The sequence below is a fragment of the Calonectris borealis genome, chromosome 36 (assembly GCF_964195595.1).
Source record: "Calonectris borealis chromosome 36, bCalBor7.hap1.2, whole genome shotgun sequence".
In the NCBI taxonomy this organism is placed as follows: Eukaryota; Metazoa; Chordata; class Aves; order Procellariiformes; family Procellariidae; genus Calonectris; species Calonectris borealis.
Genome location: NC_134347.1, coordinates 656,923 through 684,597, shown reverse-complemented (window position 1 = coordinate 684,597; position 27,675 = coordinate 656,923). Strand labels below are relative to the sequence as shown.

Here is a 27,675-nt window from a genome sequence, read left to right as displayed (position 1 = left end):
ATTAAGATAAAACTCGGGATTTAAGGCAGCAGCGAGTAACGCAACCTACTCCTCCTTTTTCACCCCTGTTAATTAGGGCGCAAAAATCTGGTTGAGAAAACAGTGGACGGATATGTACCTCCCCGCAGACAAAATGGGGCTTCACTTGCGAGGAGGCTACGTCTTCCCTTTCCAACAGCCAGCCACCACAACCGTGGCAAGGTAAATCTCCAGACTGAACGTTTTCTTCGCTATATTGTTATGAAATGTGATATCAAGAATGGACTCAAGGCCACCTGGTTGCAGAAAAAAAAGTAGCATCGTTATTCTTCTCGTTATTCTTCTCGTTATTCTTCTCGTTATTCTTCTCGTTATTCTTCTCGTTATTCTCATTATTATTCTCATTATTCTCATTATTCTCATTTTCATTATTCATTATGACTTTTTATTAGTAGTGTTATTAGGAGTATTACATTATTACATTACAATATTACATCAGTAGTAGTAGTATTTGTTGTAGTAGTATTATTTAGTACTATTTAGCATTTGCACTTTGAAATTTGGGAATAACTGTCAGCCCCCCTCTCACTGCCACGGCCAATGACAAAACATGTTTAATGATTAACCAGAGGTTTGGGGTTTTTTTTTGCGTAGCATTTTAATCTCGCCATGGATTTTATTCTGTTGCATGAAAATCATTGAACATGAAAACCTCGGACAGGCAGGGCCTAATGCAAGACAATTCTCAAAGTTTTGAAACCCTGTTGGACACTGTACTCCTCATATGACCATTAAAGACTGCCTAGATATTTATTATACATCTAAAATTGTGATGTGTTTTTTTTTTTCCACAGCCGTAAGAATCCTATGGGACTTATCGTTGCACTGGACGACAATAACGAAGCAGTCGGGGAGTTATTCTGGGATGATGGAGAATCAACAGGTGAGCCTTTATCGACGGTCGTAGTGAAGCAACAATGACAACCAAAATGTTAACACTCGCAGATTTGAATCATTGAACTGATTTCCTGGAAGGAGGATAAAATTTTAAAAATTTCATATTTAAAATATTTTTTAAATATTTAAAATATTTTTTAAATTTTAAAACTAAATATTGTGACTTTGAAAAATCTTTAAAGTATAAATATGTAACAAGCTATTACAACTTTTTCACCACCAAGTGGAAAAATGCAGTCGTCTTAATTTTTTTTTTTTTGGCTTGCTGAAGGTTCACGATAGTCTGACATACGTCAAGATTTTGCCAACTGTTAAACCATGCTGTCACAATTGATATATTTTCTGTTATGCACCCAAACGACTTTCAATGGGTACAAGAACAGACATAATCCATGTTTTGCAAGAAGTTTCAGTTGAAGATGAAAAACTCTCACAGTTACCGACGAGTTTGGAATTCGTTAAATTCCTTGGGAAAGCAGCAGAAATGTTGTTAACTCAAGAGGTGTGGTATTGAACCCCAAATTTGTTAAGGCGTTTGGTTCCCACAGCGTATCCACGAATTTAAGTTGAACAGGCTACACGTGTTATGTTTCCAACCTCACTTTTTCTTAACAGCTGCCTGAAAACTTATATAATAATATAATATAATAATATTATAATGATATAATAATCAGGCCAAAGCCCTGCAACCTGTTGTGATGAACTGGGATCGATACCACTCAACTCCCAAGTGTTTTTCTATCAAACAATTGACATCCTTTTTAAGAAAAAAGTTTCGTGTAATACTGAGGTCCTAACTTAATTCAACCCAAGTGAAAAACTTGAATTTTAGGCTAAATTAATTTTTCTTATTGTGAAAATTCATGCCTTTGGAATACAGGTGTGTCTAAGAAAAGCAGAGGTGATTCCAGAACAATGGAAGACCCTTGCCAACAAAAATACTATGATTTTTTATTTTAATCTGGAGGTGGAGGTATTTTTGGAAAATGAAGAACCTTTTCTAAGGGGTTTCTTATGCTTCAGTTGGGAATCTGGTTTTCATTAAATTCGAATAACTTTGGATACTTAAATCCTTCAGGTGCTTTTGAAGCCTTTGTACTTCAATGTACATTTTCTAGAAAAGACAGAAAGCAGTTTAAACGCTTATTCTGCAATTATTTTTGGAAGACATTTTATAAAACACTTAAGCTTGTATTAAAGGTGGATTGTTTTTTATTTTTTATATATTTTTATATATTTTATATATAAAATATATTTTATATATATTTTATATATATTTTATATATATTTTATATATATTTTATATATATTTTATATATATTTTATATATTTTATTTTTACTGTATTATTACTATATTGTTACTATATTACTACATGATGATGATGATGATTTTTATTTGACAGATTTTATTACTTTGTTTGCAAACAACAGTAATATTAAGAGCGAAGGGCTTTGTTTTATGGCATATTCCTGTTAATGCTACTGCGTTTCAGGTGGACCTGATCTTCCCTAATTCATATCCTATTATTTCCATAGGCTGCTGTGAATGGGAAACTTAACGAGGTTTTCCAAAAAATGGGAAAAATATTTGAGCTTTATTATGCTGAAATAGAAAGTAGATTAGAAACTAGAAGTTCCTTAACCTTAGAGAGCAGACCAAGTCAAACTACAAAAATATACCAGAAATATATACTAAAATGGCACATATTTGGCATTAATATATATAGATTTAATTGGAGTTTATAGTCCTTCATCTAGAGATGAAGGAAGAGAGAAACAATTAGAAAAAAAGAGTGGATTGCGACAGTCAGCTAGGAAAGGCTGTCAAAAGTGACAAGAAATACTTTTCTAAGGCCAGGAATAATACGAGAAAAGAAATACGCATAATGAAAGGGGCAAAAATGGGAAGGGTAGGTGGCTTTCTGGCACCCCCAGCAGACATCATGCCTCGATAGGGAACTTCTGCACTTGAAAAAGACTGCCAAAAAAAAATCAGGATTTCAGGCAAATGTAGAAATATTGACACCCTGGATCAGTTTGACCAAAGATTTGAATTCAACACTCATTTTTTTCCCTCTTTGAAGAATAATTAGGATTTCATAGATTGTTGCAGTTTGTCCCGCAGCTGCTCAGTGGGGTGGGGCAGCTTTTGAAGGGAACTGTAATGATAATAATAATTAGCATTTTTCTGCTCTTCCAGCTTTCCTTTTTTAACGCCGTCTCATTCTGTACCGCAACTGTAATTTCTTTCTCCACATTTTAGGTAGCGTTAACAGCAAATCCTACATTTCCTATGACTTTAAAGTTTCCAATGTAAGTATATATTTTTTAAAGGATCTGATTTTCCTTTCCTATTTTAATCAATAATACTTTCTATGGATATTCTTCCCCCCCCTTCCCTCTGTTTTCCTAAAACATTTACTAAAAAATGAAGTATTTGACAAAGTCTAAGAGTTAAAGTATTGTCACTTGACCAAAATGGAAATCTGATATTTGTCTTTTCTTCTACTGATTATTTTTGATATCTGAAGATTCCCCATCTCCTGCTACTTTATAGAACAAAAAAAAAAAAACGTTTATAGAGTTTATAACAGTTTCTAGAGCAGAAAAACTGTAAAGCAGCAGCGAGGATAAGAAAGGCGATGAATGGATTGTTTGTGAGTCTCAAAAATTTGAAAAATTGACAAAAATCTTTGCATATGGGAAAAAAATGTAGCTGAATGTCTACAGTGAGAAAATGTCAGAACCCAGGAGCATCTGCGTCATGATTTTTTTATGGCAGTAAGGAAGTTTTATATTGGTGTATGTGACAGCCATGGCACGGTTTGGGAGGTTGGACTCATTTAATATTATTAAATATGATTGAATAGAGCCTGGCTTTTCTGTGTGAATATATTATATGCATACATATATTATGTATATAATACAGAAACGTATGTAATATACATAACAATGTTATATATATATATATAGAAAAAAAGTTATATATATACATAGAAAAAAATGTCATATATGTACATAGAAAAAAAATTCTTGCTTGTCGATTTAAATCGGGAGAAATTTTGGCAATTCGGTGCAATTATTTCGTTATTCCTCAGAACGTTCTACAAATGAACGTCACGAACAACAACTACGCCGATCCCAACAACCTGACCTTCGCAGAAATCAAAATACTGGGATTGCTCCAGGAACCGGTGTCGGTTACCGTGTTGCAGAACGATGCTGTGCAAAATTCTTCTCATAATATCACCTATAATCCTGTAGATAAGGTAAATAATAACGGGAAAACTGTAACGAAACCTCTCTGGAGTTGTGGCGCCTGTATTTTATATTTTGAAAAGGAGGGTACTCAGTGCTATGGCAAATGCCACAGCATATGCGACGTATTTTATTACAAAGCACGATTACGTCATTTACCTTAATAATAATGTTAATTACGTTAATAATAAACGTTAATTACGTTGAAGAGGGTGGATCTCCATTTTGCCCTCAGACCTTGCATGCGGCACAAAGTTTGTTTTTGCATTTATTTATGCAGGTACATTCAATTTATAAGGGGAAGAAGAGCTTTAGGGTTTTAGTTGATATTTTAGGAGGGTAAATAACATTGACATTTTTTAAACATTTACGTTTTAATTTAAAAAGACTAAAGAGCTGTGCACTTATCTTTACCCCTGGTGTGCTTCCACCGGACTTGCAGGATCCGATCTTTTTCAGATCTTCTGTGCAGGAATTTCAGACGGGTGAATTTGTAAAAACGAGGGTGTCTCCGGAGAAACCCCAAGTTTGGCGCGAGTTGCTGTGCAGGGCAATTTCTCGTTTTTAAGGATCTGGAAAAAACATTGATGGGAGGTAGAATTTAATAGCGCTATATTGTTTAATATTCATAGGTTGCGCTCATACGAGGACTCCGGCTCGAACTGGGAAAATCGTACTCGTTAAGATGGACGCTAGGAACCAGTGTCAACGAAAAATACGACTGTCATCCTGGTCCGAACGCTTCCAAGGAAAAATGTGAACAGTTTGGCTGTATCTGGACCGTAAGCAAAAAAATTGTGAAAACCAAATTGGGAGGAAGCGTGTTAAGAACTGTAACTTTATTGTTGTATTTTTTTAATAACAAAAGAAACGGTCTCATTTTTACTTAAAAAAAATAGGCGGTTTATTGAAACCAGAGTTTTTTTAACAACTTCTGGTCTGCTGAAGTATGTGAAAAATAGAGGGAAAGGTTGGTATTTTTTTGAAAGATGGTAACAAATAATATTAGGGTTATAAAAAGTAGAATAGGCTTGAGATCACCACTTTCACGCAACTCTCTACCACTGCAGCTGGGACCTGCAAGGCTTTTTTTGGGGGGGAGGGTGTGTGCCTTTTTGCTTTATCTTACGCTTATACTGATTGAAAAACAAATAATTTAAATAACAAAAATAAATAAATAATTTTAGATAAACCTGATTCCTCTGGAATCAAGAATAAGATGAAATCCTTGAACCTCAGGGAAATTTTCATTCTTCCGTGAACTTAACTGGTTGTGTCCCTGTCTATCAGATACACCCAAATCATAATTCCTGATATTGAAGCTTTTTACTGGATAGTTTTTATTTCTGGATATCACATGGCTGTAAATATATGCCAGCATTGTGCCCTGATGGGAATGCTCTTGAGTCCTCCTTCAAACGACATTTTAAAACTTGGACGTGTTCGTCTCAGCATGAAGTTCTGGTAGCCGCTCCTGAAGCAACAGCAGGCTGAAACAGTTGATAAATTTCCCTGAATTTGTCACGTTATTAGAAATATTTTTATAATTTAAGATATTTGGAAATGGCTCTTCAGCACATTCTGGTCAGGTTATGAACTGGATATATTTAAAAGCCTTTCGTAAGTCAAAAGAGGCTTTGAATTTGGTGGCGAAAGATGAAAAAATACTCATTGGGAATAAAGATGAGGTGAGCAGGCGTAGTTTCATTTTTACAAATAGTCGGGAAAAATCATAATTATTCAGAGGTGGGAAGATAATGCATTAACCAACATCAGCATATCTAACTTCAGAATAATTTGAGTGTTTATAGTCAATTACAGAAGAAAAGGGAAGTTACTTTGACCTTGCCATCGGGAGATATTCAGTAGAAAAATCACAATTTCCAATGGGTATTTTAAGGATAATTTGTATGAGTGAAAAAATGTCAAAGCCGGTGGAGAGCTCTCATCTGACATCGCTTATAAATTTTGGACACATCCTCTTAAATGTGTCCAAAATGGCCAGAGACCATAGAGACTTAAAGGTCTGGGTTTGTGGGATTGAGGTGAAGGTCACGGACAGAGGGAATATTAAATCGTCGTTACTTTGTAATGATACAGACAAGACTGAACAGCCTTGAACTCATTAATTACATCTAAAATAATATAGAGATGGGTGGGTTCAGCTCTGCTTCTTTGTTCGCTAACAGCATGAAGTTTTGGGCAAAACCCTACATTAAGTAGTGATCTGGTAAAAACAAGAGTTTTGGAATTCTTGCTGCTCAACCAAAAAAAAAAAGTCAGCAATCAAATAATTCCCTCATCAGCCACGTTTCCATCCGCAGGAAGATACCTCCAATTTAGGTGTTCCGTACTGCTATTACAACGGCCCCGACAACGCTTATTCCGTTGCTGACGTAAAATACACGTCATCGGGTGTGACGGCCAACCTCACCTTCAACAAGAGCAACCTCAAAGCCTACAAGAAATCAACGTTACCCATCAGTACCCTTCGCCTGGAGGTGAAATATCACAGCAACCATATGCTGCAATTTAAGGTAACGCAGAATTTCTCTGAGGTTGTATTGTTCCACCAGTCAAAATAGCGTTATTTCTGGGAATAACGTTTCTAGTCAGTTTTGTTTCATATGGATAACGCTTTGTCATCGAAGTAAGTTTCTCCTTTTAACCAAATAGTTTTTATTGCTCTTAGTCTTGAATCAACTCATGCCAGCTTCTATGATACAGAAAACCTGAAGAAAAATCTCTTAAGGCTGGCTAAAAATTCAACCAAAAAGGTGAAATTTATTCACTGTATATGAAAATACATGTGAATCAATATATTTAAATAATTACACGAGTCATTCCTGGCCCAAAATTAAAACCTTAAGGTTTATTATTTCCTGACCAAAATATTCTGAAGGAATTTGAGAAAGAAACGTATTAAAAGAAAACGCTTATCTCAGCAACTTTATTCAACCATTTCAAGTAACTCAGATTTCTTACGGTTATTGGTAAGAAACAATTGAACAATTCTTTGTGTTCGACTCGGAGTCTTCCACTATGCAGATTAATTTCTGTCAGTCAATAGTAATACAAGAAGGTGCTTTAACTACTTTTATCCTGATTTCTTGAAAATGTAACTTGCTAATTTATGCATATTCCACGTATGTTGAAATGAATTAATTTTCCATGCATAGATTTATGATTATGCAAATGAACGATATGAGGTGCCAGTACCACTAAATCTCCCCAAGTCCCCAGAGAGCACAGTCGAGAACCGACTTTATGACGTAAGGGTTCAGAACACACCATTTGGCATTCAGGTTCGACGCAGAAGCACAGGGACAGTGATGTAAGCCACGCTTATTTAATTTCGTTTTTTCATTTCATTTTGTTATTTTAATTTTTTCATTTCATTTTGTTATTTTAATTGTTTCATTTAATTGTTTCATTTAATTGTTTCATTTGTTTCATTTAATTTTTTTTCATTTAATTTTCTCATTTCCTTTTGCAAATTTAAAATTTTCATTTCACTTTGTTAATTTAATTTTTATTTTGTTTATAAATTTAATGTCATGATTTTTCTTTTAATTTTTCATTTCATTATTTCTTCCCCTCCCCTTTTCTTTCTTCTCTTCTCCTTTTTCCTTTTCCTTTTTTCCTGCCAAAACATTTTATTGTTCAGTCTGCTCTAAATGCCATGAGACAAGTTTTTGTCTGTCCCACAAAATGGCCATATCTGTCAAATACTAAACTCTGCTCCAGCGGTGGTCGCTTGACCTTTGCGTAAGTATGAGAATATTAACCCAGAGGAAGGATGGAGGAGGTGACCTGTACAAGACCCTATTTTTTCCCCAAATTGGCTAAGGTATTTCCCTGCCACTTCATGCTTTGATACTGGCTAAAAACTCCTCTGCATCATCTTCAAGTACGGAGCGTAGAGGTTTCCAAACACCAATTTTCATGCAGTTCCCAAATACAGGGGGAGACGCAAAAATTTTCTACGCTTTCGAATACTTCCCTTAGATGACCACAGCATTGTTTAAGAAGGAGTTTTGTGCATCTGTTCGCTTGGTTTTTTAATTAATTTTTTTTTTTTTTTTGCCATTCTTTAAAGTAATCAAAATTTAATTGCAAGTTGAGTTCATTTTTTTGCCGACCAGAGTAAATTATTCCTTCCATAATTCAGCCTCCCATGTCATTGGAAGAACGCTATCAGATTGTGACTTAGTTTTTAACAGAAAAAAGCCGATTTACACCTCATGTTTTAATATGCACACAAAAGACCCCATTAAACAAAAAACCCATATTAAAATCTAAAAAAAATACATTAAACTCTAAAAAAAGTCCTAATGTTAAGTTTTCTTGACAACCATACCAGTTTTATTCCACCTTTTGTCAATAATGAGATTTTTAGAGAAGAAGCGTTGGCCTTGAAAGGGTGACCACCAGTTATGCCCAGCGCTGAAATTGCTGTCATCTTCTTCTATTTTCCTCCTTTTCAGCTGGGATTCTCAGCTACCGACTTTCACCTTCAGCGACATGTTCATTCAGATTTCTACCCGTTTGGCATCCCAATATTTGTATGGGTTTGGCGAAACCGAACATACCATGTTTCGACGTGACGTGAACTGGCACACCTGGGGAATGTTCACCAGGGACCAGCCTCCTGGAGTAAGTGGAAAACAAAAAATACCCATTTTTCTTGGGGGTTCTGGTGGAGGAAAAGCTGGAGATGACCCAACAATGTGCGCTCGCAGCCCAGGTGGCCAACCATCTCCTGGGCTGCTTCAAAAGAAGGGTGGCCAGCAGGTCCAGGGAGGGGATTCTGCTCCGCTCTGGTGAGACCCCCTGGAGCACTGCGTCCAGCTCTGGGGTCCTCAGCACAGGACAGATGTGGACCTGTTGGAGCGGGTCCAGAGGAGGCCACCAAAATGATCAGGGGGATGGAGCACATGGCCTATGAAGAAAGGCTGAGAGGGTTGGGGTTGTTCAGCCTGGAGAAGGCTCTGGGGGGACCTTATTGGGGCCTTTCAGTACTTAAAGGGGGCTTACGATGAAAGATGGGGACAGACTTCTTAGCAGGGCCTGTTGCGACAGGACAAGGGGGAAGGGTTTTAAACTAAAAGAGGGGAGATTCGGACCAGATAGAAGGAAGAAATTTTTTACAACGAGGGTGGTGAAACCCTGGCGCAGGTTGCCCAGAGAGGTGGTAGATGCCCCATCCCTGGAGACATCCAAGGTCAGGTTGGACAGGGCTCTGAGCAACCTGGTCTGGTTGAAGATGTCCCTGCCCATGGCAGGGGGGTTGGACTGGATGGCCTTGAAAGGTCCCTTCCAACCCAAACTATTCTGTGATTCTATGATCTGTTCTTCTGGGTCAGACCCGGACAAAGTCCTACAACTTTGGGGTCAAATTAGGACTTACAGAGTCAAATGACAAAATTTTATGTTTCAGCATACCCATGTATTGGTTTTTACATAACAAAAATATTGGCGATTTGCAAGGGATTAATCCCGGAATAGCAGTGCCTCGTTATAGGTATAATTTGAAAATTTGAAACGTTTTGAGTAAATGAAAAATAAGAGAAAGTCACCAGCTTGTCTTGATGATAAAGGCTACCTGGAGATACTTGAAAGGAAGAAAAAGTTTTCCCCTAGGGACGTGATTTCATAATAGCAATTTTTAAAGCAAAAAATACATTTTCTTCCCTCCCTGCCTTGAGCAATCAGAAACAGATTGACCTCAAAATTTGAAGCTGAAAATGATTGCTCCTGGTCAACGTTTCCTGTCGCATGTTCAACGTGCAAGATTCTTTGTTGCACACACGACCATTGTGTATCTGATCATTTATTAACCTTGTTACTTATTGATGGATAATTTATTGGTAGATGCAAATAACTGAATGTTTATGATGTCTTTCCGATAGAAAATACTTTTTTTCTTTTGCAGTACAAGTTGAATTCATATGGTTTCCAGCCGTTCTACATGGGGCTTGAAGAAGACGGCAACGCCCATGGAGTTCTCTTGCTTAACAGCAATGCAATGGGTGAAAAATGATAAAAATTCACTTTATTTTCTCAACGTGTTTTATTTCAATGTTCAGTTTTTGTCTTACCCAGGCATTTGTTGCCTTCTTGCACTGCCTCCGTTTTCCAGATGTGACCTTCCAGCCCACGCCTGCTCTGACGTATCGCACAACTGGGGGAATTCTGGACTTTTACATGGTTTTGGGGCCAACACCAGAGCTCGTCGTTCAGGAATACACTGCGGTACGATTCTCCTATTGCAAATACAAAGTGGTTTGCTTTTTTTTTTCCCGTTTGTTTTTTTTTTTTTTTAATTTTTTTTTTTTTTTTTGGGGGGGGGGTGTTGTTGTCGTTTTGGTCTGTTTTCACCTATTTGCAATTTTTTCTTTTTCATTTTTAGCTGGTTGGGCGACCAGTTATGCCACCCTACTGGGCACTGGGATTCCAGTTATGCCGCTACGGATATGCAAATGACACCGAAATCGCCAAGCTGGTGGAAGCCATGAAAGCAGCCAGGATACCCTATGTATGTTGAAAGCCATTAAAGCTTGCGATGGCGCTTGAATTTCTGGCTTCAGGGTATCGTCTAATTTAAAACAGTAAAAAGAAATGCTACAATTAATGCCATAGTTCAACTTTTCCACGCACTTTACAGGGAAACACGAGGGAAACAAAATAAAGCAACTTTCTTTACATTATACGTTGTCCTGGGCTGAGAAAGCTACCTTTTGGCATGTTTTTCAGCAAGTTGCAAAAGCTTTAGACCTAACCAAATTATACCTAAATTAAGCATGGCTTTCATGTTACAGGTAATTAACATCAAATTATTTCAGTATGGAGCAACCAATTCCCTTGTTTCTGGACAGTGTGTAGTAACATCTATGCAGGCAATGTGTATATCGACATATGTTTATACATAGGCACAAATCCAGGGGTGTTTTTTTCCTTGCGTGTGTGAATTTTTATTTTCTTCACTAAAGGCAGTGGTGAAAGCCGAGTTTCACACTGGGTAAGGTTGTGGAAGTGTGTTCATCTGATAACCTGAGCTTTAAGCCGCAGCAGATTCCAACTTTACATTTCAAAAAAAAGTCAGTCGTTCGCCTAATTTTGCAAATGGATGATGTGGATTATGTCATGCAGGAAATGACCAAAAAAAGCCCTATATTTTAATTATTTCTGTGTGAACTGCAGGATGTCCAGTACGCAGATATTGATTATATGGAACGGCAACTGGACTTCACCCTCAACCCACGCTTCGCTGGGTTACCGGCTCTAATTAATAAAATACAAGAAGAAGGAATGAGGTTTATCTTAATCCTCGTGAGTGTTGAATTCTGGTTTTAAATTATAGTATGTGATTGCAGAATACAGAATGCATTTAACGGCATTTCTGTATTTGTCTTTTGAGCATAAAAGTAAAATTGTATTATCTTTAATTTTAGGATCCAGCCATATCGGGTAATGAAACCGATTACCCCGCCTTCACAAGAGGTTTGGAGAAGGATGTCTTCATAAAATGGCCCAATACCAATGACATTATATTCGCAAAGGTGCTGTTCTTAAAAAGCTGATTATTTTATCCAAATAAGCATCACGCCAGGTTACGTGTCGGGGGGAAGACTTCTAATATCACGTACATTCCCCAATTCAGATGACACATGGAATGCTACAAATGGAAATGTCTTCGATTTGTTTTGCTGTTGGAACATGCAGCAGCAAAGCTTTATTGCTGTTGATACTCATTTTTTTTTTAGCCAGTTTAATCTGATTATTTTAATATCTCCTTCCTCCTACTAGGTTTGGCCAGACCTTCCCCATGTAGAAGTTAATGACACACTAGATTGGGAAACCCAAGTGGAGGTAAATGTTGATACCCTTTGGTGACTGACACAGAGAGGGAGCGGCAAATTCATTAAGGTTTATAGTAGTGAACTGGCTGATAAAATTTAATCTAAGAAGTCAGACGCAGAAAGTGACCAGTTTTTCTACCAGAACATCAAAAAAACCTAAATAACATCAGAGCGAATCGCAGAAACTGTCCAGCCTTTGTGCCAGAACATCTAAAAACTGCAACAAAACCATGAATTATTTAAGAAAAAATTAAATTTTTGATTTTTAAAAAATTAAACCAAATTCCAACATTTTAGTAGTGGGATGCTTTCAGTCTTGTGCCTCTATGCTTCTTTTTTTTTTTTCTCTACTACTTTTACAGCTCTACCGAGCGTATGTAGCTTTTCCAGATTTCTTCCGCAATTCCACAACTGAATGGTGGACAAGAGAAATCACAGAAGTCTACACCAACCCACAAAATGCATCAAAAAGCTTGAAGTTTGATGGCCTATGGATCGTAAGGCTAAAAAATTATTCTATTTCTGAGATTTTACGGCACCTTTTTACCCTCAGATTGGTTGTCAACACCTCAAAACCCAGCAATGCTCTGAGGCCTCCAAGGAGGGAAGGATACAGATGTTTAATGCTAAAAATCATGAACGGTCGACTAAGGTTTAAAAATCCTCCTTCTTGTTAACAGGATCATTATTTGTTCTATTTTTTTTTTTTTTTTGCCTGTTGAAAAAGTTTACTTTCTCAAATCTTCATTATTTACTTTTGACCCACCTAGTGGCTCTTTTGCAGTGTTGTTTTTCTTCTACAAGTTCCTAGAGTTTGGGACTTTTTTTTTGGCAATAAAAGACTATTATTTTTTACCATTACTACTTCTGTGAGGCAAAATGAGATAAATGACAGGTTTAGCTTGCTTCTTAAATGAAGTGGACTTGCAGTAACTGTAGAATCTATTAAATATTAATATATTCCTATAGAAAACCCCAAAACATCTAGAAACCCAGTAAAATATTTGGTATTTCCCCATATCCCAGCTCTGGTGTGCTGCTGCAACCAGAGGACCACAGGCGCTGAGGACAAGAGCCATCATTACGAAGCTCAGAGATTTTAGTAATTTACTTATCTGTAGCTATATTTGCTGTAGTGATTTCAATTCTACACAGAGGAAAACCTGCCCTTTTCGGGAAACATGACTGGTAAATACGAAGTTCTCAAAACCGAAGGCTCTGGCTTCAATTAATCGCTGTGAATTTGACGCTTTACTGTCTGGGAGATGAGAAATTCAGAATCTGGCTATGAAGGGAATTACTCATCAGAAAAATTTGTCTGTTGAACCATTATTCTATACTGATTTAAAAAGAAATGCAACGGGTGGTCCTGAAAATCTGAGTTCATTGCATTTACTTGGTCAACCCGCTGACAAAGAGAATTAAATATTAGGGGCGCAAACTAAAATAGCTGAAAGGAACTAATTGCCCAGATTTAAGAGAAACTTGTTCATCTGGCATTTTGCTTTATGTTTTCAGGATATGAACGAACCTGCGAGCTTCGTTAACGGCGCCGTTGGCGGCTGTAGAAATCAACAGCTGAACTTTCCACCATATGTACCCCGTAAGTCTGATCACTGCCGTAAACAATTTAAACATTTTGGGTCACTTTGGTTTGTATAGAACTTCTTACGTGAGAGATGTGGTATAAATGCCTAAAATTAGGTAGCCAAATCCGTAAGTGAACCCGTAACAGAAGTCAACCGGTTTTTTTTGAGATGATCAATGCTCTTAACTGCAGTCTTCGTTGGTGAGAACAGTGACCACATGGCACTTCTGAAAATTAAGATTTTTTTTTTTTTTTTTTTTTGCTAGATTTTGGTATCTATTTTCTAGCTTTGGACATGGTCAAGGATGTGGCTTTCAGGGTTTTGCATAGTTTTCCCGGATGAAAAAATGCAATTAATGACTAAAACTTTCAAAAATATCCTTGGGCCTCCGCTGATTAATAGTTACTTATATGTAAAATTATTGGGCCTAATTTGAGGAACGGTCTTGAAATACTTGCTCTTCTTAGCAGGGCTTTACGCGAGTACTGGTGTAGAGTACTACAAGTTGGCAATAACTCACTAACGCTTTATTAGAATACTTCTGTTGCTTTCTGATGTGTTTAAATATAATTTCTCAGAGTATTCAGAAATAGACTTTCCCCCCCCAAGTTTTCTGTGAATATGGCTGATATGGTAGCATTTACAGAGATTTGTAATATTTTCGGAGTTAGGATATATTCTGTTTACTCTGATCCTCTTCAATAAAAGCCTCTAGAACTGAGTTGCTATTTCTCTTGCAGACCCAGCTACTTACACAGGAGTATCAGGAATTTCAGAATTTCCTAAATTTCTGAAATCCAACCTCAGAAAACATAAAATGTTGTTTTCTTTAAAATAAAATAAATGGCCACGTGAACACCGACCAAGACGATGCAAATTAAAAAAAAAAAAAAAGTGACTCATTAAAATTCTTATGGGATGTAAATTGTTAAAATACGAGTATCTTCATTCTCTTTCCAATAGAGTTAGGATTTAGATCAGAGGGATTGGTTTTCAAAACACTCTGCATGGAAGGTCGGCAATATCTCCCAGATGGTTCCCCAGTCAGTCACTACGATGTCCACAACCTTTATGGATGGGCACAAATAAAACCTACCCTCGAGTAAGTTGCATTTTTTTTTTTCCATTATTTCCAAAATACGTTGCAAATTAATATTCAGTGTCTATATTCTCATGATGAAAAGTTTCACCAGTTTATTTACCAGAAATCATTTTTTCTCATGATTTTTCTTTTCATCTGAATGTCTTCAGTTCTTCAACTCACTTAAAAGTGAATAATTTCACCCCAAAAAACCCCACCCTAAAACACTCTTCTGTCCCTTACAAGACAGAACTGAGAACAGTTCTGAACGCTGGAATTAATCAATCGAAGCTATTTATCAATTACAGTCTCAAGTGCTTAGAGTAATTCAAGTACACAAAAATTCTTGTTTCCACCTATTTCTATGATAATATGGTTTATTTATAGTGTAGATCTTCTTTTGGCCTTACATCAAGGGAAGGAAAATGAATCTAGATTTTAAAATATAGGCTACAATACAGCCATTCTTAAGTGAATATCATTAAAATAAATTAAATGGTGCTGAAAAGGGAAAACTGACTTGTGACATGTAAATCACACGCCTAGGTTTTCCTTCTAAGAAATTGTTTTCTCAGTTTCAAGACAAATTTTATGATATATTTCATACTGAATCATATTGTAGCCTGTTTTTGATAACTTCTGATGTGACGATAATAAACCGATCTTTCATTTCCAGTTTAACGAGCAAGCAAAGAACAGTGTTTCTTTATAGCTCTCCATGACGTTAACTCCCCTGGTAACATTTATATTAGCATAAATGAAGGAAAAATCAAGTCTGCTGGAGTTTTTGACTGGGGGGGATGTTACATTTAGCAACGTGCCGTTGCATGAAGTCGAGGCATTCACAATATTGCTGACAAGACAGGAAGGACATAGTAATACTTTTATTATCCGCCAAATCTAAAGGAATTTGGTTATTGTAAGTAGACAGCAATTGAACATGAAGGGGAATATTATCATTGGTTCCGAATATTAAGTCTGTTAAGAGGCGCTGTAATATATTATATTAGATAATATTGCATATCGTAACATTATAATATTATTTATTATCATATATCATAACATTATAATATAATACATTATAATATAATGCTATCATATATTATGGCATTATAATATAATACATTATAATGTAATGCTTTCATATATTATACATCATAATTATATATACATATATATATTATATATCTATAATTATACATTATAATTATATACATTATAATATATACATTATAATATAACACATTATAACATAGTATAATTTATTATACTGTATCATATATAATATCATATATAATATCATACATGTCAAATATATGTATTATAATATATTGCAAAATAATAAAAGAGACCAGAAGACTTACTGTGTATCTTGGAAGAAATAATTACACTGCGTTAGTCTAGTTTCATTCCTAAGGGAATTTAAGTGAATAGTATGTTTTTTGCAGGAATTCTAGCATCACAAAAGCTGCAAATCTCGTAGAAAAATAGACAGTACCTTATCTGAAGCATCTTTTTAGGCCATTATGTTGGCGGTACCAAGAGAGCAAAGCAATTTCATCAGTGAAGGGCTTTAACTCGTGGTTTTTTGTGAATCTTTACAGATTGCAGAGGAATTCTGGTAAGAAATCAGACAGCTGATGCATACACTGTAGTCACACAACGTAGATGAACAACATATGTTTTAGCAAAAAGCGCCAGAATTATCATCAGAGAAATTAAGCGGCAGAAATTCTGCCTAACTCAGTTAATTCTTTTTTTTTTTTACTTTGTTTTTTTGACTTTTCTTGACTTTTCTTTTTGACTTTAATCTTTTTTTTTGACTTGGTTACCTTTGCCGTGGTGGTCAAAGACTTCTTTAAGGAAATGAAATATGTTATTTATTTTATGAGGAATGAGGGAGAGAAAAAAATAAAGAAAATTAAATCCCCTTCAACACCTCCTTGAATAGTTATTAACCCCTGGCCTAAACCATGCAACACTTTTGCTCATGGAAAAGCCAAATAAAATCAAACCAAAAAGTTTGCTCATGCCAAGATGTGTCCCATCAGCTGGTTCTTCTTCGCTGTGAGGCCCATTTCCACTCCGAGACAAAAACATCAACTTTAATATGATCATTTGTAGACAAATCCGTGCTGGCTATTTCAAATAATTCTTATTTGCTTGGCAACGATTAAAACTCAAAGGGTTATTTTTTTTGTTCCAATACCTTTTTGGCAACTGATGCTATGCTGACAGGTCTAATATTCCCAGTACTTCTATTTTCTCCCTTATTATTGCCTTGGTTTGCATTTTGTTAGGATCATTTTTAACTATTGCTGCAAATTTTCTGGTATTGCAGTAACAGACGACCGTGCCCTGGACCAGATTGTGTAACCCTTAAAAAAAAAAATGTGGAAGTTGGGCTACGTTTCTGTTTTCCCCTAAAGTCATTAGCCTTCACTGGAAATGCTTAATTTAGTGCCTCCTCGCTTTGCCAATTCATTTTCTCACGCCGAGTTGGTTGACACTTAATTCTTAGTTTCTGCAGATGCGTGGGTCGTAGTGAATTCCAACAAAAACCACATCCCCATTGGGTTTGTGCCTGCTCATGGGCAGCAGAGCAGCCCTTTCTTACAGAAATATAAGCCACCAATTTTACTTTCAGAGTCGCGCATAAGACCTTTTGCAGTTATCTTAGTTCTCATCCTGTTGGTTTCTTCTCCCACGTGCATCCCAGTGCCTTGCGGAACGTCACGAAGGAGCGAGGAATCGTCGTCACCCGTTCCACCTACCCCAGCAGCGGAAAGTGGTCGGGACATTGGCTGGGGGACAACACCGCAGCCTGGAATCAGCTCGATAAATCCATCATCGGTACGTCGACACAACGTATAGCCAATTTATTCCATGTTTCTTCTTGGTTTCCTTCCTAATAGTTGCTTTTTTTTGTTGTTTTTTAGCCAAAATGGGCTACTCAGTTGAGCAATCAGAATTTACAGCCAATTTCTTCTTGACTTTTTTTTCTTCTTATCGCCTATTAAAGAAAGTCTTCATGGTTTCTATAGGAATTGGGTTTGATTGCATGGGTTTGAGCACCACATTGTCCTCAAATTCATCCCCTGTCATCCCATCATCCTCTCCCTGTTGCCCAAAATCTGCTGCTTTGCTTCTTAGGAACCAGCTTTCCTGGGGGAATTCTGGAAATTCTTTGCTTTTTTTTCATTCTGAGTTGTACGAGCTACACAACTCGCACCACACCAAATAAAAAACCGCAGGTTTTATCATTGATTCTTTTTTTTTCCTTGCAGGTATGATGGAGTTTAGTCTCTTTGGAATATCTTATGTAAGCTCCCAATTTATTGCCTTATATTTCAGTTATCTTTATTAACAAAAATGTAGAGTATTGCCAACGGATGTGGTTTGGTTTTTTTGTTTTTTTTTTTAAATTTTCAGACGGGAGCAGATATCTGTGGCTTCTTTGGAGACTCGGAGTACGAGCTGTGTGCTCGATGGATGGAGCTGGGTGCCTTTTACCCCTACTCGAGGAATCACAATGGGAAAGGAGCCAAGGTGGGCGCCTCCAGCGTTGGCTTTGACTGCGTTTTTTTATTTCCCATATTTTCCTCATAGCTTCCATTTTTTTATTCCCCATATACGCCATTTTTAGGTAAACACACCACATCTATAAGAAGAAAATCGTTATTTTTCACGTGTTCCAGTTCTACTTAAACATACCACCTCTACAACACTAAAATAGTTATTTTTTTCGTGTAGGCAGTTTTTATTTAAACATACCACACTTACAGGACTAAAATAACTATTTTTATGGCTATACACGCTTAAAGGGGCAAAAGTGACCTTAGTATTTTCATCCCTAACTATTCTTCATTTTCCAGCAAATTAGAAAAGGGAACAGTGGAATGAGATTCCCAAGTGTCTAAAATTCCTGTACTTTGCCCACTTCCTGCCATAAAATATTGTATTTCTTTATAAGAATAAGTGAAAATAACTGAATGCAGGAGACTGTATTATAGCAAGCTGTAAAACAAGATAACTGGAAAAATGGCAACAAGGGAAACAGCATTTCTATCCTCGTTAGAGCTTTAGGTCGGGCAGAGCAGAGCTATTTATCCTTCATTAAAGAACAGATAAATAAATGAAGGTGCTCTAAATTAGAGGAGAACAAGGAATTTGCAGGGCTCTACCCAGATCTCCTCAGCTATGCTTTGCTACGGCGATTTTGAGGCACGTTTGACAATTGCTGCCACTAAATCATACGAATTTATGGATGACGTGCAAGGTGAAAAGAGATGCTAGACATGCGGTCTTTTTTTTTTCTCCCGTCTCTTCCCAACAAAATACTCCTGTTTGAATAACAAGAGGCTCTTTTCTCTTCTTTAGAGGCAAGATCCTGTTGCCTGGAATTCAACATTTGAAGAAATTTCCAGGAAAGTGCTAAATACAAGATATACCCTCCTACCCTATTTGTACACGTTAATGTACGAAGCCAACGCTCATGGCAGCACCGTTGTTCGCCCTCTGCTCCACGAGTAAGCGTGGTCCTTCCTTCTCCGTTAATAATGAATTCCCGCTGAAGTCCATAGGATTTCCGTGATCCTCATAAAAAGGTTTTCCCTCAGCTACCGCGATTTTTATTTTAAAACCGGCAAGGGATTGAGAATAAGCACATTCGACATCGGCTCGCTGTGACAGCTCAAGGGCTTCATTTCCCACAATGCCAACGTTTTTTCCTTACATATAAATATAATTAATATATAAATTTTAGAGCTCATTCTCATCATCCCTAGTGGTATTCAGCAAATACATTCTGCCTGGTGCTGGATATACGTAGAATCAGAGAGCGAGTGTTGCAAAAATAGCTGGGCAAAAATTTTAAGCAGAGAAAAAGAGGGAGAAAATAGGGTTTTTGACACAAGTCTTGAGACGTTTGCAGGGCAAGGTAACTTATTTAGGCTAAACTAAATATAGCAGGCTTTTTAAAAAAAGTTTTTATAGCAGTTTTTTGAAAAAGAGCCCTGTTTTTAGAGACATAAGATTTTATTTGTACCTGGTCAGAAGGGGCAGTATGTGCCAAAGACTGGTTAATGCCTTAACGTTAAAGATGAATAAAATATTTTAAAATGCTTGTCTTCTGCTAAAAACCACTGAGTCGTCAGCTTGTAATCCCAGCCTAATTTTGACTAATCTAAGACTTGATTCTGACAAAGTACCTGTCAAAAAAAAAAAAAAAAGGCACAAATCAGAAGGTAATTGGGCCACTACTTAATTTTGCTGTTGGTGATACCAAACAAAAGTGATTTCTTTAAGTTTTGTGATCTAAATATACTAAATTAAAATTTTAGTATATATGTAGATATAGGCCAGCAAACATGAAGAAACAGCAGAAATGAAAATTAAGTGATAGGTGGTATCTCCCTGACGATTTTCACATTAGGATCTTAATACGTTCTTGACAAGCTTTAATAGATACTTTTGTAAATAAAATGGGATTAATTTTTAACAATTATTATATATTATTAATAAATAGGTAATAATGTTACCTATTATTACTGGTAGCGTGCCATAGAAATGGTAGTTTTACTGAGAAAAAAGACTTCAACGAGGAAATATTTTGGAAAAGGTTGACACCGAGGGTTTGACCACTCTTTTGTTACTTCGCAGGTTTGTGGAAGACAAAAGGACATGGGAAATATATAGACAATTTTTGTGGGGACCGGCACTGCTCATCAGCCCTGTACTGGAACAGGTGAAATATCAGAAATAGAAATATCAGAAAAGTTGGGGAAAAAAATAGGAAATACTAGAAACCGATGAAAATATTAGAAGTGACTTGAGCTAAGCTTTACTTTTTGGCTTTAATAGGCTTAAACCAAAAATGTTTAATTCCAGGGTGCTGTAGAGGTGAATGCTTACCTACCGAATGCCCGCTGGTATGATTACCACACCGTAAGTAATTTTAAAAACGATACTATATTTATTTTTCCTAATATATTTAAACAGGAGCATAGTGTGCTGGGGCGGAGTGTGAATCCACCACCTCTGTTTTACCAACATGTGGTCAGTAGACATTTTTAGCGATGTGAAAAATTGCATCTTGGCTGATTTTTTTTTTTTTGTTAAATTAATCAGTTTCTTTTAATATAATCTTGGTCAACATGACCGGTTAAATAGGGAATAATATCTGTAATCTGAAGCGCTTCCATGTTTGCTTTTTTTTTTTTTTAACCCTTCAACGATACATATAATTTCTTTTCTAAGAATGATGGAGTGGAGGAAGACAAAAGTTTTAAACAATTTTTACAGCCTCAGGCTTTAAACATCACTCGATTTATCAGGTGTTGTGTAATTGTTTTATATATGCAGAATTTCAGATTTTACCTTGAAAATACATAGTTCTGCATTAAAAAAGGGTTTGCAGTGACAACTTTCTTAGTATTTTTGTATTTATAAACTTTCATTCTAAAAAAAAGTTTAAAATGGGTAATTCAGCAAAGATATCTTTTACAGTGGGTTTTTTTTTTTTTAAATCATAAATAGGGCGAGTATATTGGCTTTAGGGGACAGTTCAGAAATTTATCCTCTCCTTTGGAACATATCAACCTCCATATCAGAGGCGGTTACATCCTCGCTCAGCAAAGCCCTGCTAATACTACATTTTACAGGTATGATAAGAAGCACCAAGCGATTAAAATTCAATTTTTTTTTTCCTTGCTTTTTAAGGGAGATATTTAATTAGCGGCCTGCAAATAAATTGTGTATTAATTACATAGCGAGAGCATTTTTCTGGACTCCGTATTTTTAACCTGGGAAAAACACAATTTTCTGGTTTGATATACACCATGCTTGGAAGTATCTCCCATTTGGTATAAACATTAGCAGTCCTGAGAAAATCAATATGTATGGTAGCACCTTACCTTTATGGCCTTTTTTTTCCTCTTTTTGGTTTCCTCCCCTCCCTTAAATGTAACGCTATGGATTGGGGAAGAGCGATAACAAAGATAAATTGTGTTGTGGACAACGTCTATAATATAAATTATAACGAACTCGCGAAACATAAAATGTGATTGCCCAAGAAAAATATTCTTTTTTTCATAGCCGAAAAAACCCGTTGGCACTTACTGTTGCTTTGAGTGATAGTCAACTTGCAGAAGGTCGGCTTTATTGGGATGACGGGGTGCGCATTGGTAAGGACAAAGTTTCTTGTTTACACGACAAATTAACTAATTCAGAGTCTACAATGCATAAATATTGCCTTTCTGTAGCTCAATGGATCGCTGACATGAACAGTTAATTTTATATTTCAGGTTTATTGTATAATTGAGCGGCATGGCATAGGAAGCATGAGCATCAACCAGAAAAAAAATTACAGTAAAACAGTTAAACTTGATTAAACTAAAATTACAGTAAAATGTAAAACAATGAAAAGGATAAAATGTAAAATGAGTAAACTGATGGTACAATAATAACATAATGTTGTTATTTATAGAATATGTATTTTGCATGAATTCAGTTGTGCCCTGGACCTAGGACAATGTATATAATGAGGATTTGTCCTCAAACCTATGGGGAACATAACCACAGATGAAGTGGGAAGCTTTAACTCATTTCCTCAATATTAATAAATTAAAATTATCTTCAGATAAGACATATCTAGAAGTCCCTTATCCTTTACATTTACAGTGCATTATCCTTGTAATAACTATAAGCTATCCCCTGAGATTATCACAAATAATGCACTGAATTGTGATTTTTTTTTTTTTTTTTTTTAAAAATTGTGATTTTCTTTTTAACGTACCAAAATGTTGCAGGAAGTCTGCGCAATGCGCAGCACAATTCTTCTATTGAATTAAAAAAATAAAGGTGAATAGCAAATACATTTTACTTTATTCTTTCTTTTTGACAGATGCGTATGAAGATGGTGTATATCTGCTGACCTCATTTACTGCTAATCAGGTATGTCATGTTAACTCGCTGGTTTTGAGTACCCAGGGTGATTATTGTTGTATTTGGCATTTTTTTAATGTTTCCATATCCCAACATGCCACTAATCCTCTGTGATGGACTAGTTCTTGTCCAATATTGTGAAAATTGTTGCAGGTCTCTAATTGTTAATTTAAAAAAAAAAAAAATATATATGCAATAGCAATATCCTAGATGGATAAACTAATTTTGCTATAAATTGGGGCAACTTAATTTACTTCAGTGGGCCTATTCCACATACGTATATTTACATTAAGTAGCTGGCCCAGCCTGAGACCTCCAAGACAGATGTTGGTTCAGATTTGTTATCTGCACATTGGTTTGCAATAAGGGAGGAGGCTTTAACTTAATAGCAAAAATCCCAGACGTACCCGTTCACAAATTCTCCTTCCATATATGAAGGAATTTAGGAGTGTTTTGTGTCCAGGCTCCAATATAATGCAATTAATACAATTAAATTTTATTAAGAACAAATTTAAGCCGGATTCAGAAGGTGCCTCTTTTACCTTATTGCTATATTTGTTATATATTCGTGACGTTATAATTTCTTATAATTCTGAAAATGCCAGTTTATTTCAAAAAGCAGTTATATAAAATTAATGCAGAAATCCAATGAGGCCAATATTTTGTCAGATGTGTATTCCGCGTCACTTTTGCAGATCATTTAAATGTAAAATGATGATGGAGGGAAGAGGGGCCCCAGAAAGCTGGTTAATATTTAAGGACCACCTCCTCCAAACTCAGGAGCGATGAGTCCCAACAAAGAGGAAAGTGGGCAAAAACGCCAGGAGACCTGCGTGGATGAGCAAGGACACACTCAAACACAAAAGGGAAGCCTACGGAGGGTGGAAGCAAGGACAGGTAGCCTACAGAGGAATTGTCCGAGCGGCCAGGGATCAGGTTAGGAAAGCTAAAGCCCTGAGAGAACAAAATCTGGCCAGGGATGTCATGGGCAACAAGAAAAGCTTCTATAGGTACGTTGGGGATAAAAGGAAGACTAGGGAAAATGTTGGGCCCTCTCCGGAATGGAATGGGACACCTCGTTACCCGGGATATGGAGAAGGCGGAGGTACTCAATGACTTTTTTGCCTTGGTCTTCACCGGCAAGAGCTCGAACGTCACCGCCCAAGCCGCAGAAGGCAAAGGTGGGGACTGGGAGAATGAAGAGCCGCCCAGTGTAGGAGAAGATCATCCATCTAAGGAACCTGAAGGTGCACAAGTCCATGGGACCTGATAAGATCCATCCGCACCTCGGTTGGGGCAACCCCCGGTATCAATACAGGCTGGGGGATGAAGGGATGGAGAGCAGCCCTGCCGAGAAGGACTTCGGGGTGCTAGTGGATAAAAAGCTGGAGATGACCCAGCAATGTACACTTGCAGCCCAGGCGGCCAACCGTGTCCTGGGCTGCATCAAAAGAAGGGTGGCCAGCAGGTCGAGGGAGGGGATTCTGCTCTGCTCTGGTGAGACCCCCTGGAGCACTGCGTCCAGCTCGGGGGTCCTCAGCACAGGACAGACATGGACCTGTTGGAGCGGGTCCAGAGGAGGCCACCAAAATGATCAGGGGGATGGAGCACATGTCCTGTGAAGAAAGGCTGAGAGGGTTGGGGTTGTTCAGCCTGGAGAAGGCTCTGGGGGGACCTTATTGGGGCCTTCAAGGGGACTTACGAGAAAGATGGGGACAGACTTCTTAGCAGGGCCTGTTGCGACAGGACAAGGGGGAAGGGTTTTAAACTAAAAGAGGGGACATTCAGACTGGATAGAAGGAAGAAATTTTTTACAACGAGGGTGGTGAAACCCTGGCGCAGGTTGCCCAGAGAGGTGGTAGATGTCCCATCCCTGGGAACATCCAAGGTCAGGTTGGACGGGGCTCTGAGCAACCTGGTCTGGTTGATGATGTCCCTGCCCACGGCAGGGGGGTTGGACTGGATGACCTTTAACGGTGCCTTCCAACCCAAAGTATTTTATGATTCTATGAAATAAATACATTTTAGCTAATCAGCTCGCGCATATTTTATAATCCTGCAGTTAAGCATATATATCTATATAGGACAAAAATTTACTTGAAAAGACTAGAAAGAAGTGACTATATACAAAATAAATCTATCCAATCTGGAATATAATCACAGTTAGATCCAGGAAAGTGCTTTCAAATGGTTTATAAATGTATGAGCATCCAGTAGAGCCATGGTCTTCAGATTTTTTTCACAATGCATCCCTAGCAGTAAAAATTTTTGAGCACCTCCCCCAACATACGCATATTTATTTATAAATTTTATACATGTGCTGCTGTACTATTATGTACTTTATAAAGCATACACAAAAATAGAAATTAAAAAAGGTGGATAATAATGAAATAGATGCTATTATAAAAATAACAACGTACAGATTTTTTTTTTTTTTTAAATTGAAGAAGAGCAAAACATTGTAAGTCTCCAGTGAGCTGAAAAAAGCGACAAGTAACTGCCCAAGGACAAATCACTGATTTTCTTTTTCCTCTTCCTTCAGAACATTTTAGAGATAAAGGTTTTGCACCGTGGTTATGCCGATCCAAATAATTTGAAGTTTACTCAAATTAAAATTTTGGGGGTGACCTCAAACGTTCAGGAGGTGATGGTATCGCAGAACGGGGAAGCAATCCAATCTCCTCACGCTGTATCCTACAACAACCAAAAACAGGTAAGAAGTCGACAGTTTCTGGTGAAGTCCTATCTTTGCAATCAGTTATGCGCTCTTAAACACTTGGGGATTCACCTCTTGGCTGTAATATAATTTCTAAAATATATTTCTTTACTGAGGTAAAACCACTGACATCTAAGAAGTAAGAACTCTGGGTACTTTTGCAACAAATGTTTTTTCCTACAGAATTAATGAAGTCTCGTCACAAATCATGGTCGCACTGCTCAGTGAGACCCGCAAGCTAAAATCAGTTGACGTTTAATTTAGTTTACCACCCTTTTTACAGAACTCGGTGTTCTGTTGAGTCTCCTTTATTTCTGCCTTTCAGTGGGAAGCCAAAAGATAATGTATTAATATATTAAGGTATATAATTATTATATAAAAGGAATATATAATATAGAAATATATTATGTAAAATCTATAGGAACATAGCATAGCATAATATAATATAACGTAATATAATACAATGTAATGTAATATAATACATACATTATAATAAAATGGAATATAATACAATGTAATGTAATATAATAATACATACATTATAATAAAATGGAATATAATACAATGTAATGTAATATAATACATACATTATAATAAAATGGAATATAATACAATGTAATGTAATATAATACATACATTATAATAAAATGGAATATAATACAATGTAATGTAATATAATATAGCGAAAAAGAAGAATTAAGAAGGTAAAGAGAAGTAATCTGAAATAAGAACCTCCTGTCTTCTACGAGCTGCAGAAAACCAAGACGTCTTCCGAGCAGAGTTACTCATTGCTGGTTTTTTGTTTGTTTTTCAAAGGTCCTGGAAATCACCCAGCTTGAACTTGAATTAGGCAAGGACTACACGTTACAATGGAGCTAAAACGCCTGCAAATGACGCTGGCTGGGCTGAACTTTCTCGTCTTCACAAGTTGTTTTTCCCTTCTCCTTCTGCCTCTTTGACTTCTTAAAATACTTTGCGCTACAAACACGTACAGACCGTTTGTATTAAGTTATTACGTGCAGAAAGGAGCCGTGGTTTGATGTTGATCCCAGCTAACTCCACGCCGTCCTCGTAAAGCAGAATTTGGTTTTTTTTGGGGGGGCACAAGTATAAATTGGGAGAGGAGTGGCTGGAGAGCAGCCCTGCAGAAAGGGATCTGGGGGTGCTGGTGGGCAGCAGGCTCAGCCGCGCCCTGGCAGCCGAGGGAATTGTGCGCAGTTTGGGAAGGACGTGAAGTAGCTGGATGCCTCCAGAGGAGGGCAACCCAGCTGGTGACAGGGCTGGAAGACAAGTCCTCTGGGGACTCCGGTCTGTCTCGTTTGGAGAGGAGGAGGCTGAGGGGCAACCTCGTGGCTTTCTGCAGCTTCCGTAGGAGGGGACGTGGAGAGGGCGGTGCTGAGCTCTTCTCCCTGGGATCCAGGGACAGGATGCCTGGGAATGGTTCAAAGCTTCACCGGCGGAGGTTTAGGCTGAACATTAGGAAGCATTTCTTGACAGAGGGGGTGGTCATGTACCGGAACAGGCTTCCTAGAGAGGGGGTCGATGCCCCAAGCCTGGCAGTGTTTAAGAGGCATTTGGACAATGCCCTTAAAAACATGCTTTAACTTTTGGTCAGCCCTGAAGTGGTCAGGCGGTTGGACCAGATGATGGCTGTAGTTCCATTCCAGCTGAAAAATATTCTACTCTATCCTACCCTACTCTATCCTACCCTACTCTATCCTACCCTACTCTATCCTACCCTACTCTATTCTAATTCTACTCTATTCTAATTCTACTCTATTCTAATTCTACTCTATTCTACTCTATTCTAATTCTATTCTAATTCTGCTCTATTCTAATTCTACTCTACTCCATTCTAATTCTACTCTACTCCATTCTACTCTACTCCATTCTACTCTATTCTCATTCTACTCTATTCTCATTCTACTCTATTCTCATTCTACTCTATTCTCATTCTACTCTATTCTCATTCTACTCTATTCTCATTCTACTCTACTCTACTCCATTCTACTCTATTCTAATTCTACTCTACTCTATTCTACTCTACTCTATTCTACTCTACTCTAATTCTATTCTAATTCTGCTCCACTCTACTCTACTCTAATTCTACTCTACTCTAATTCTACTCTACTCTAATTCTACTCTACTCTAATTCTACTCTATTCTAATTCTATTCTAATTCTGCTCCACTCTACTCCGCTCTACTCTATTCTAATGCTACTCTACTCTAATGCTACTCTACTCTAATGCTACTCTACTCTAATGCTACTCTACTCTACTCTAATGCT

At 37.2% G+C, this 27,675-nt stretch overlaps 1 protein-coding gene across 3 annotated transcripts in view; it reads left to right on the top strand.

Moving 5' to 3' along the window:
* Positions 1 to 26,438, top strand: part of LOC142074469 (maltase-glucoamylase-like) — a 56,047-nt gene extending 29,609 nt beyond the window's left edge. The window contains exons 21-48 of one of the 3 annotated variants that reach the window (XM_075135117.1): positions 77 to 201; positions 834 to 922; positions 3,201 to 3,250; positions 4,036 to 4,206; positions 4,828 to 4,977; positions 6,520 to 6,732; positions 7,375 to 7,529; positions 8,683 to 8,851; positions 10,131 to 10,227; positions 10,338 to 10,450; positions 10,608 to 10,733; positions 11,399 to 11,527; positions 11,650 to 11,757; positions 12,005 to 12,067; positions 12,420 to 12,554; positions 13,576 to 13,660; positions 14,610 to 14,748; positions 17,447 to 17,580; positions 18,015 to 18,049; positions 18,160 to 18,276; positions 19,108 to 19,256; positions 20,389 to 20,473; positions 20,617 to 20,673; positions 21,265 to 21,389; positions 21,823 to 21,911; positions 22,631 to 22,680; positions 25,214 to 25,384; positions 26,204 to 26,438. In XM_075135117.1, the coding sequence (XP_074991218.1) occupies positions 77 to 201; positions 834 to 922; positions 3,201 to 3,250; positions 4,036 to 4,206; positions 4,828 to 4,977; positions 6,520 to 6,732; positions 7,375 to 7,529; positions 8,683 to 8,851; positions 10,131 to 10,227; positions 10,338 to 10,450; positions 10,608 to 10,733; positions 11,399 to 11,527; positions 11,650 to 11,757; positions 12,005 to 12,067; positions 12,420 to 12,554; positions 13,576 to 13,660; positions 14,610 to 14,748; positions 17,447 to 17,580; positions 18,015 to 18,049; positions 18,160 to 18,276; positions 19,108 to 19,256; positions 20,389 to 20,473; positions 20,617 to 20,673; positions 21,265 to 21,389; positions 21,823 to 21,911; positions 22,631 to 22,680; positions 25,214 to 25,384; positions 26,204 to 26,266 (3,192 nt within the window). In that variant the 3' untranslated portion in view covers positions 26,267 to 26,438. Of the gene's footprint in view, positions 1 to 76; positions 202 to 833; positions 923 to 3,200; positions 3,251 to 4,035; positions 4,207 to 4,827; positions 4,978 to 6,519; positions 6,733 to 7,374; positions 7,530 to 8,682; positions 8,852 to 10,130; positions 10,228 to 10,337; positions 10,451 to 10,607; positions 10,734 to 11,398; positions 11,528 to 11,649; positions 11,758 to 12,004; positions 12,068 to 12,419; positions 12,555 to 13,575; positions 13,661 to 14,609; positions 14,749 to 17,446; positions 17,581 to 18,014; positions 18,050 to 18,159; positions 18,277 to 19,107; positions 19,257 to 20,388; positions 20,474 to 20,616; positions 20,674 to 21,264; positions 21,390 to 21,822; positions 21,912 to 22,630; positions 22,681 to 25,213; positions 25,385 to 26,203 lie in introns of those variants that run through there. The other 2 variants (XR_012670614.1, XR_012670615.1) reach the window with 2 other exon arrangements.
* The last annotated feature ends 1,237 nt before the right edge of the window (positions 26,439 to 27,675 follow it).